The 12,211-nt window shown below is 44.1% G+C and overlaps 1 protein-coding gene across 3 annotated transcripts in view; it reads right to left on the bottom strand.

Annotated features, from left to right (window-relative positions):
• SLC12A7 (solute carrier family 12 member 7) overlaps positions 1-12,211 on the bottom strand; it is a 149,175-nt gene that overhangs the window by 27,803 nt on the left and 109,161 nt on the right. For all 3 annotated transcript variants that reach the window (XM_054984356.1, XM_054984357.1, XM_054984358.1), the window contains exons 17-18: positions 11,399-11,567; positions 197-392 (exon numbers count right to left, since the gene is read on the bottom strand). In XM_054984356.1, coding sequence (XP_054840331.1) covers positions 197-392; positions 11,399-11,567 — 365 coding nt within the window. The remainder of the gene's footprint in view (positions 1-196; positions 393-11,398; positions 11,568-12,211) is intronic.

Below are 12,211 nucleotides of genomic sequence, written 5' to 3'. Positions count from 1 at the left end.
AACAATCCCGTGAGGTGGGTGGGGCTGAGAGAGCTCTGAAAGAGCTATGACTGACCCAAGATCACCCAGCTGGCTTCAAGCGGAGGAGTGGGGAATCAAACCCAATTCTCCAGATTAGAGTCCTGCTGCTCTTAACCACTACACCAAACTGGCTCTCAGTTCACAATAATTGCACCAATTCCACTGTAGAACATACCAACAAAGTTCTTCCAAGAGAAGGGATTATCGGTCTGCTTCCAGGATTGAGGCCATGCCATCAAGACCGTGTTATGCTTCATCCCTCCCAGGCCAGCAGACTGTATCAAATGGGAAATTCCATCTCTGACAGTGGACGATACCACAATCTGGCAAAATCCTTTGGTCCGCTCTGCTCCCATCAAGGATCTAATATTCTACAGGTAGGAAAAACAGGTATATGGATAAATATTTATAGTTGTCATAAACTGTTATCATCAGTAAGGCATTACGTACCAGCGATTGCTACAACACTGTGGGAGCACTCCTAAGCAGGTCTACTCAGCAGAAAGCCCCATTTTTATTCAATGGGGCTTACTCACAGGAAGGTGTTCTTAGGATTGTAGCCTGAATGGAGTCAATAGTGAGAGCCGTTGTGGTACAGTGGTTAGATGTTGGATTAAGAAGACTAAGGAGGCTAATGTGCAAATCCCCGCTGAGCCAAGAAGCTCATGTCAATCGCTCTCAACCTAACTTCACAGTCTTCTTGTGCAACCAAAGAAAACAGAGGATGGGGAAATGATGGACAGCATCCCGTGCTCCTTGGAGGAAAAAAGAGGATTTCAATGGGCTTAGGCTGGAGTAACTCTTTTTAGGATTGCACTGCTGATGAAGTATGCGCTCACCAAAAACTCAGATGTGACAATGTATTCATTAGCCTTTCAAATACCATGGGACTCTGCTGCTTTTGATGCAACCGACTAGAAGGCAGGTACAACATCGCTCTCGGTTATCTTTCTATCATCTCTCATTACTTAATTAGCACAAAACTTTGGCCAAATAAAAGATAGAATCTTTTTTAAAAAAATATCTTATTTCTGGGACTACTGTAGCCATATCATATATATCAGACTAACATGAACAAATTAACATTTATCTCGGTTGTTTTTCAGTAACCGTTCTGGTAGAACCAGATACACAGGAAAATCTGAGTCAGGATTTTGTGTAATATAATGAAGTGTTCTTTTGTGAAGCCAGTATTTCTCAATTATATTTTAAGACTCCACAAAACACCAAGCAACCCAACAGCTCATTATAATAACAATTTAAACTGTTTCCAGAAATACTTCTTAATTTTAAAGATGACAACGGTTAACAAGGTTGAATTAGAGGGAAAGAGCTAATGTGTTAATTTTTGCAATTTAATAGCCTAAAATGTGGAAATCAGTTAGTGAATTAATTATCACCTTTGTTATGAGGAAATTAGATTTACATCTTAAAAGGTGGGTGCAAATTTATTAATTTGTTTAAATAGGGGGGGAAAGAGAAAGTGGGTATAAATTCGATGAACAACTAGGGTTGCTAACTCTATGTTGGGAAATGTTTGGAGACCTGGGGAAGGGAGGGGATACGATGCCATAGAGTCTACCCTCCAAAGCAGCCATTTTCTCCAGGGGAACTGATTTATATCTGGATATCAGATGTAATTCCAAGAAATCTCCAGGCTCCACCTGGAGGTTGGCAAGCTTAAGTACAAAACCACTTTTTGCAAAGTTATGGCCAACTGCAGATAATTCAATACATTTAAGTGTGCTCAGTAATCTGCTGCTGACATGGAAGTAATCTTTGGTTCTATCTTTATCTACATTTATTTAAATAATAAAATACGTTACATTAAGTAGGTTACCACACCGGCTTGTATCCTACCTCTCCACTCAATCAAGTCTGAAGCGACCCCATATGACTGAAAGAACCTTCCTCTGCTACAAGAGCCTCCGAATTCTTCTCTCAGGGGAAGGTTCCTTAGGCAGTCGGAAGGCTTTGAACTTGGCTGAGTGGAGTGGCAGGATAGAGGCCAATATATTTAGTTAAAACATTTGATCACCAAGATTTTGGTGAAAACACAGATGTACACTGCAAGTTACCACCTCTCAGACTGGCGGTTTATACTGTTAATACTGCCATGGGACACAATCTACACAAGGGCACGCACACTCCCATTCCTTTCAGTGGAGCTTCACAGGGGAACTTCCTATTGGAGGAAAGTTTTGTATCTAATGGAAAAGACAATGGACAGGACAGATGTTTCCCCACCTGTGTTTGTGTGTGTTTCATTAGGTAGACTATCCCTTGGGATAGGCAGATAGCCTATCAGCCATCAAAATATATAATTTACTTCAACATGAACTGGTTATTCAAACCAAATTAAAGGTTTGGAGTCTTGATCAAAGAAGTAAAATAGTAAAGAGTCTAGTAGCACCTTTAAGACCACAGTGGTTCTCGAAAACTTATGCTACAATAAAGCTGGTTAGTCTTAAAGGTGCTACTGGACTCTACTATTTTGCAACTAGAGGCTAACACAGCTAACTCCTCTGGACCTTTGATCAAAGAAGAGGCTCTGATTAATTGAGCACTGCCTCAGGTAAAAGTTGGGGGAAATCTCATACACTGAGACTTGGAGAACCTGTGCTCTGCAGGCTGGCCAGCCTGGGCTCCTTTGGAGTAGGGCTGCAGGCTTGGCTGGCTAGACTTGGGAGCATATACTGGAGCTCGGAGCTGCAGGCAGGGAGCTGGAGCAGAGGGCTTGTGCCTAGCAGAAAGATGGATCCAGCCCTCTCAAGCCTCAGCCTAAACAGCCGGAGAGCTGACTGGGCGCAGCTGCATTTGTGGAGGCACCTGAGAGTGGTCAGTACTTTGGTCAGGATCCGGCAAAGAGGTGCGGCTCTCAGGGCCCTGTTCTGGATCCAGATGAAGAGCTAAACTACAAGAGACGAATTACACGAGGACGTGCACGTGAAGTGAGTCGCAATGTGAGCTGGGAAGCCGAGTTTTAAAAGACAGATTGAAGACAGATCTGTCAATGTCCCCTCTCTACAGAGCAGCAAAGATCACTGGTCAGAGGGTTTGCTTATTTCCTCTTGGCCTCCTAGAAAGGGACATGAAATTGACAGAGCCTTGGAGAGGTGAAGAGGAAATAAACCCTATGAGGAGCAATCTTTGCTGGCTCTGTAGAGGGGGGAAATTGACAGAGCCTTCCAATCTGTCTTTTAAAACTCGGCTTCCTGGCTAACATTGCGACTCCCTTCACGTGCACGTCCTCGTGTAATTCGCCTCTTGTAGTTTAGCTGCCCGCCTGGTACTTCACCTTCATTGCACTGCCTTGGCCCAGGCATGGGAGCAGGTCCTGAGGGGTTATGGGTCTGGGTTCATGTCCTGCCCGGTGGAGGCCTAGTGACTATCTCAGGGGCCAGTGGCGGGGTCTCTCTCACAGGCTCTGGACGGGTGGCCTCTGGCACAACTGGCGCATGGTCAGCAGGGGCTTCTGCCGTGTCAGGCCCTTCCTGGTCTCAGCTCCTCCGGCTCTTCCTCTGACTCAGAATCTCTGGGCTGGTCAAGGGAGGTCACAACACTATGGGACATCTTGCTACAAGGGACAAGAAGGACGCGTCATCTTGTGCTTCAAGTGGAATCTTGTGGTTCTACTGCAAATACATTCCATGTTCCTTCCATGACGTCCTGTACCCAGAAACTGTGCATTAGTTCAACAATTTTTCCTCCTGTAACAGTTACAGCAACGCCTCCCTTACAGGGAGCACAGTGGAATGGAAAGGAGAGCTGCTGGCTATGAATCCTCTGTGCTCAGGTAAGCTTCTACCAGGGCCTAGAGAAGGCAACAAGGAGCACAGCCACTTCACTATGCAAGCACCGGGTGCTCCCCTCCAAGATTGCTTCTGCTGGCCAAACGCACACAAGCCCCATTCATTCTGCGGGATCAGAACCTGGCCAGATAGAGCAGCACCAACAGAGATGGCAAGCTGGGTCCTACTCTGTTCCCAGCATGAGATGGGCGAGCGCTGTTTCAGTGACTACAGAATCACCCCCCAACAGATGAACAAAAGGCAGGTAATGCCAAGGAGGGAGAAGGATGAAGCAGGGAAGACAGAAAAGCACGTAAGAGCAATAGTCTCAATTACTATTTCATTTTTATCCCACCCTTCCTCCAAGGGCAGCAGACACAGTTCTCTCCGTTTTATCGTCACAGCAACCTTTTAGGATAGGAAAGAAAGACGGGTGGTCACCCAGTGAATGTCAAGGCACGAGGGGATTTGAACCCAGGTCTCCCCAGTTCTAGATCAACACTCTAACCACTACATCACACCACCTCTCAGTGTCACACTACCACCTACTTAGGGCCTAGGCCTACATGCTACCTGTTGCAGTTGCTTACCATTACTCACTACTGCCCCTGTTCCCTCTCCTGGCTGTATCCAGGCAGCTCTCCAACAAGTGCAAAGGCGTGCCCCAATCCCCGGGGGCTGCAGACCACATGCGAGACCTACAGCAAGACCAGCAGCAGTGAGCAGTGTGCATCCAGCTCTTCTTTTGAGGGGTTGTCCACAAGGCTCCTGTGCCTTTGAAAGCCCCTTGGCAGGCATTTATGGAAAAAGTGAAGCCATACTTGATGTGGGGGTGCAGTCCTGGGGCAAGCGCAGTCAGCTATTGTGCCATGTGTAAGCTTGCTAGATGAAGGTGGGCAACTCCCATTTGTATGACTTGCTTTTAGAACTCATTCTGCCACTCGTGCGGTTCATTTAATGCCCTTTCAGCTGTTCCCTCTACATTAATGAGGCCTTGCAGATTGGGATCCGCTTGTTATTGGCCTCTGGTTGAGACTGTCAATGGAAAGGGGCACAGGGGGTGCTTGGTCAAGTCTCTATACTCTGACCACTTGAGGTCCAGCAGGGACAAATTCCTTGCGGCTCTCAACCATGCCCTGCCCTCATGTCTTTTACGGCTGGTATAGTAAACCATGCATTTGGACTACGTAAAGTGAAGGCGATGGTGAGTGATAGGTAACAAGACCTCCTGGTAAAGGCAATGAAATAATAATAAAAAATAACAGCAATAGACCCTCACCCTTGTCCCACCCCACCCACACATGGTTCCAACCCAAATAGTGCCCTTCCACACAGCTGCTTCTAAGCTTTAAAGAAAACCCTCATGGATCTCTTCCACCTCTTCTACTTTGGCCCTTAGTATAGATGAGCAATTAAATAGTCCACTACACCTTCAGTAACTAACCTAACATCCAATTTTCAGTGTTTGAAGCATTGTCACTAAGTGCAATCCTATGCAGAGTTACTCCAGTCTAAGCCCAAATATTTCAGCAGGCTTAGACCGGAGTAAGTCTGCATAGGATTGCACTGTAAGTCTTGACAATCTATTCTACTGGTATATTTTACTCCTCCTTCTTTAGCAACAGGATGCAATTTTCAAAATACCATTCAAAACACAATAAAGCAACCCCCTGTATTGGTTTTTAAATAAGAAAATGACTGCGATTAAAAATTCATCTCAACGAGCCATCTACAAACTGCTGAGCTATCTCCTTCCCCCCCACTGGAAGTAATCCAGGAAGATTACAACGGAACCTCAGAGCTGCACTACCTTGTTAAATATTAAGGGTGTGTTACATTAAAGCAAATGCTGACTTGACACCAACTAAGAGGAAGGTATTTCGCTTTAAGCAGCCTGCCACAAATCATTTTATCTTCATGATAACGGCTCACCGCAGTGCACAGGTCTGCAGGCTCTGTCACAACACGGGAAGGAACTCTCTGAACCTTCCTCTGCACAGCCAAGTTAAAAACAAGTGTGGTTTGGAGGAAATCAACTTAGTGAAGAAAAGGGAAGTCTACAATTGCTCAGCCATGAAACCTGTGTGGAAAAAGAGGCTGTGTGTGTATAAACAAACAACACTCACAAACTGGTCGCTGAAAAAAACAATCCAAATCTTTTCCTTAATACTGAACAAGGGCCGTTTCCAAACGGCTTACCTGCCTCTGGAACGTTGTGCCATCTTGCGGGGAAAATGAGAAATATTGCGTTTTCTTGCGCGAGTTTTGCGCGACATCGCGCAAAACTCGCACGAGAAAACGTGCTATTTCGCGTTTTCCCCGCAAGATGGCGCAACGTTCCGGAGGCAGGTAAGCCGTCTGGAAACGGCTAAGGTAAGAGGAAAGGTAGATTATAAAGACTGAATATCTGCAGGCTAAGAAAAAGATCTGAATCTTTGTCATTTGTTATTTTTCATGCGGTTTATTCTTCCACACTGGATGCTCAATTTAATCTCTAGTATAAGGGCAGAGAGATCAAAGAAAGTTAACAGAGTCACTTAGATCAAGGATACGCCTTAAGGTACCCAAGGGAGTAATTGTCAGGGAAGCAACGGAACCATGAAAAATTTATACTTGGAAGGAAAAAAACAATCAATGGGAGTTGAGGGGGAAAGCCTTACGGTAACGGTACTGCTCATGTTCAAGTGCTATTGACTGGTGTCACAGTTGGCCTAAGACAAGCAGAGGCATCAAATTCTTTCAATTTCATACAGATTTAACTGGTCTGGTTTCACAGAAGGCTGGGCAGTTTCAGGCAGGGCAGATGAGTGTAAAGGTGAACTCCAGAGATTCTGGAAGTGAAGAGGGCCAGAAAAGGAGTGCAAAACAGAGCTCCAAGGGAAATTTTTACTACATTGTTAATAATGGTTAAGTTCAATTAGCAGGAGGAAAAGCAACACTTACCCATCCTATCCCATCCTAGAATCTTTTGACAGAAACAGACAGATGTTTATTGTATATGAGGGTATATGATGGATTTTTTTCAGGGCTTTTCACATACTATGGACTAGAAGATGATGGGGTAAATTTATAATCTTAAAACATGGTTGTTATGTGCATGCATGTTTAAAGGCAAGAAAACAGCTTGATTAGCCAAGGTTCAAAGTTTTAATGGACCAATCAGGTCTTCTTAGAATCACGAAAATTCTGGCTCATAAAAACAGGTGCAACAGGTACCCTGAGCAATGCTGATTATAAAGACAGCTGTTGAGAGAGTCCACGACCACTAGAAGTCTTCACAGAGCATCAAATGACTCAGCAAGTATACTCTTATACCGCAAATCCCAAGATGAGTTACCTGTTTCTAAGTTCACCAAAGTCAACAAGCTTAGAAGCATGTAATTCTGTTTAGGCTTACACAGTTATTCTACCTCAGGATGAGTGAGAGAAGGAAGGAACTGAAATGACAGGCAAATATGACTATAGATGCTTCTTCATAAATGCTTATTTATGTAATTCTCCCTGGATTTGGGGTTTCCAAATTACCTCCTCAGAATGTAATGCATTAATAATCTGCCTTTCTTCTTTTTTTATTTCCAGACTCTCTTCAGAGTTGTACATGTACAACATCTTGTGGTTCTCAACTTGTACCTTTCCCAGGGCTTTTTTTCAGCAGGAATGTGGTGGAATGGAGTTCCAGCACCTCTTGAAAATGGTCACATGGCCGGTGGCCCCGCCCCCTGATCTCCAGACAGAGGGGAGTTGAGATTGCTGAGCAGCGTGGAGGGCAATCTAAACTCCCCTCTGTCTGGAGATCAGGGGGCAGGGCCACCAGCCATGTGACCATTTTCACCGAGGGCTATTTAAACTTTAAAAAACTGCCCCCTTGTTCCAGCTAACCCAAAGTGACGTCATTGTGCGATCCTGAGTTCCACCACTGAGTTCCACCACCTCTTTTCCCAGAAAAAAAGCCCTGACCTTTCCCCCCTCAAATTTACCAAAAACTTCCAGTGCATACTCTCATTGACTAAATCACAGCACAGAAATTAACCCTGATGTGATCTCATCAAGATTTCCTTTTCGCAGCATGTTTTAATCAATGTGTATGTGCCTTTTGCCAAGGCAAAAAAAAAAGGAACGTTTTGAAAACTCTGGGGAAATGTACCTGAACTAAATCAGAAGATAGGTGGAGTGGTAAACATGAGACAGTGAACTCCACAGGACAGAACAGAGGAGAGCTATTCTTGCTTAATTCCCACCCGCTCCTTGCTACGCAGAGAAAAACTTACTAATGCTTGCCAGTAAGTATGCTAAGTTCAAATGTGCCGTTAAAATATAGGTGGAGCTGATTAATACAATAGCCTTGCACTGTTATATGTCCGTTAGAGTGTACCTCTTCCAAAGATAATCTTAGTTCAGGTTGAATGTGAGCTCTTTACTGCCAGGCTTGGTTTGGAGAGAGAATGAAAACTGTCCAGAAAATTAAACTAATGAATAGTGGTAGAAAGCTCATACCATACCACAAATTTCGATAGTCTTATAAGTGCTATTGGAATCTTGCTTTTTTCTACTGCTACAGACAGACTAACATGGCTACCCATCTTGATCTAATGAATAGGGGTGTGCATCTAGAAAGTTTCTATTTCAGTTCTGGGGGTTACAGAACAATTGCATCTCATTACTGGTTTGTTCCAGCTGAAGCGGTGCGAGTTCAGAACTGATCCATTTGGGTTTTTTTTTCATTTCATGAGTTTTGGCCCCTTGTGGCGTGTTGGCTGTGTGTGAGCAAGCACATGCTCTTCTTTTCAAGGGGGCAAGGCTCTGGGGCAGCTGCTTTTGCACGCAACGGCACCAAAATTGAACAGAAAACACAGTCCTGCCTCTAAACCATTGACCCACCGACCCATTTTCTTCCAATCCATTTCTTTGAAGAGCTCCAGTGTCTCCATAGCAAGGGTTCCCAAAGTTTTTGAGCCTGTGGGCATCTTTGGACATTGGATCGTGGGCGCAACCACAAAATGGCTGCCATAAGAGGTGGAGCCAACCCCCAAATGTCGGGGATTTAGGTTATGCTAACTAATAGTAACGCTTCAATATTTCAGGCACAAACTCTTTTTAACAGGATGCCTTTTAAAATAAACACGGCGTTTTACTATATTTTCTTGCATACACACAGCTTACCTTCAGTCACAGAGTTAAAATCCTTGTGCTGTAGGAATACCTCCTGCCAAAGCAACATTTAAAAAAATCTGCACAGCCAATCAAATCTCCACTGGCCAAAGAGAAGCCTTGCTGGGCAAAAGCCCCACCTGTCCTTGCCCACTTTCTAAAAACACTTGGCAGGCACCAGAAAAGGTGCTGGCGGGCACTATGGTGCCAACAGGCACAACGCAGGGGATCTCTGCTCTATAGGATAAAGAGTATATAGCTCAGCAGAGAAACGCTCAGAAGCTCTGGATCTAGCAGTTTGTTAATTTCTTTTTTAATGTGTTTATTTCACAAGTCTAGTTTGGAAAGGTTCCTGACACTGCAGGACGGTGCGTTGCAAACATCTACCTAAACCAGTGTTTTTAATGGAACTCTGGTCTCATATTCCAGTGCAGTCCCAACTTTCCAAATAGCAAGATGCTGGTTGCAATCTGGGGCCCAAGTATGGTTATGGTGCCCAACGTTATATGCCAGTTCATATTCAACAGCAGAACAGAATGCCTGTGGTAATATGGTGAAAAGAAAATATCGCCCACTATTTTTCTCTCTTACAGAAACATCCACCTGTAATCTATCTATCTTCTGCATTTTTATAACAGTATCATCATTTTTTCATCATCATTTTTTTCTTGCAGGTTATATACTTGGTGTAGTAGAGCGTGGGACTCGAATCTGGAGAGCCGGGTTTGATTCCTCACTCCTCCACTTGAAGCCAGCTGGGAGACCTTGGGTCAGTCACAGTTCTGTCAGAGCTCTCTCAGCCCCATCTACCTCACAGGGTGTTTGTTGTGGGGATAATAACACACTTTGTAAACCGCTCTGAGTGGGCATTAAGTTGTCCTGAAGGGTGGTACCTAAATCGAATCTTGTTGTCGTTGTTATTATTATCCATTAAATTTTTAGTCCACCCTTCCTCCGAGGAGCTCAGGGTACACGTTTCTCCCCTCCTCCATTTCAGCCTCACACCAAGTATGTGGGGTAGGTTTGGTTGAGAGGGGATGACTGGCCCAAAGTCACTCTGTAAGTTTCATGGTCAAATACGGACTCAAATCCAGGCCTCCCAGGTCCTAGTTCAACACTCCTACATCAGACTGCCACATATGAACTGAGCCTAATTCTTAGTGCCGTGCAGGACAAAGTTCATGCAAAAACATCCTTTGGGTCCAATTTACATCCACTTGAGACAAAACATCTGAATCTCTAAGCCGAGCTTTGATACCAGCGCAGACTTTCTCTATTCATGCTATTTTTATCCTGCCCTCCTTCCTCTAAGGAACTCAGGCCAGTATACAGGGTTCTCCTTGCCCTTATTTTATCCTCAAAAAAACCCTGCAAGGCTCAACCACCCAGCGAGCTTACTATCTGAATGGAGTTTTGAACCTGGGGCTAGTCTGACATTTTAACCACTATACAACACTGGCTTCCCCCATTTACAAGATAAGACTAGGAACAGCATTTATGTGATACCCACACAGAGCAGATAAAGATAAGATTATGCCCCCGCATTAGACAGATTTTTATCATTCTGATACATCAGTGATTACTCTGTTTTTAAAAGCTTTTAACTATGTTGAAAGTTCACACTCTTCTTTCCCTTCTCCCTGCTCTCCCCCTGATCCAGCACAGCCCGAAAACAAGATTAACACTAACAACGGTTAGCTTTAAACAGGGTTCTCAAACCAGCTTCAAATTCTTGTTTTAACCTCTGTCTTAAAATTATCTGGGGTTAGCACTACCCTTAGTGAAGACATAATGGTGAAAAGGGGAGGGAAGGGGGAAATGCAAGCGGGAACAGGGAGGAGCAGGATAGCCCAGGGGCAAAGAGGAAGGGGTGGGCAGAAGAATGTTGTAAAGTGTCATATCTCCAAAGGGCCATGGTTTTCAACAAGTAGTTAACTCATATTCACTTGTGCCATGAAGTAGAAAGGTGTCTAATAGATACTTTAAATAGATATAAATAAAATATAATAGTATTCTCTAGATTGCCACAGAACTGAAGCAATGACATCTCGAGATCAAAAGATTAAATAAATGGAGTGGAAACTGCAAATATACAGCCATCATATAAGTGTGGGAACATGCTAAAGGTAGCATATTCAAAAAGCAATACTTAAAACTTGCTTAACTTTTACAGCAGTCAGTAAAGACAGTAAAGACACAAATGCAGATTTCAATAATCCATGTTCTGTTACATGGATTTGAATGCAGGCTATGGTTGTTTTCACACTGCTTACCAGCCATGGAACATCACGCCAAGCTCCCGGAATGACAGCGTCTTCCTGGCGCGAATCGCGCCAGGAAGACGCTGTCATTCCGGGAGCTTGGCGTGATGTTCCATGGCCAGTAAGCAGTGTGAAAATGGCCACTACATGAAAGTCTGGCGATTTCTTAATACATACCTCCTCAGCCTTTTGAGCTTCTGTGTATTTATCCAAGTACACTCCTGGAAGTACGGATCCTACAATGGTCAGTCCTTTTCCAGCTTTCAACTGAGCGGTGAAAGAAAGCAGTCGAGGATGTTTGACCAACTGTTCTGAATCCAAATTCAGCAAAACCAAGACCTGAGGCCTGAAGTTTAATATAAAGAAAGGGAAGGGATGATAAAAGTATAGAATCCACGACTGCAGTGTAAGTATGTGTGTGTTTATGTACATTAACACACACACACACACACATATAGATAGATAGATGACGAGCAAGTTTAGAGATGGATACAGGGAAGGGGAAGACAAAATGCTTGGGGGGCATGGGAATTCAATCATGGTGAAAAGCCTTAAAGACAGAAAATCAGTAGCTAAGAAGTCAATAGGCAACAAAAAGAAGAGGTCAAGAAAATAAAAGGAGAAAAGGTGTTGGTAGGCACTATGGAGGCCAAAGGGGAAAACGTAGGGGGCTCCTGCTCTATAGGATAAACTGTATAGCTCAACAGAAAGCACTGTGAAGCTTTGAATCCAGCAATTTGTTAATTTCACAACTCTAGTTTGGAAAGGTTCCTGACATTTCCAGACCCTTGTGTTGCAAACACCTGTCTAAACCAGCGCCTTTTTTATGGAACTCTGTTCTCACATTCCAGTGCAGTTCCAGCTCTCCAAATAGCAAGAAGCTGGTTGCAATCTGGGGCTTTCCTCTCTCCTGGTTAACAGGCCAACAAGTAATGGTTATGGTGCCCAACGCTATATGCCATTTCGTATTCAACAGCAGAACAGAAGGCC

The sequence above is a fragment of the Eublepharis macularius genome, chromosome 7, assembly GCF_028583425.1.
Source record: "Eublepharis macularius isolate TG4126 chromosome 7, MPM_Emac_v1.0, whole genome shotgun sequence".
NCBI lineage: Eukaryota > Metazoa > Chordata > Lepidosauria > Squamata > Eublepharidae > Eublepharis > Eublepharis macularius.
This window is presented reverse-complemented; position numbering and strand designations above follow the sequence as displayed.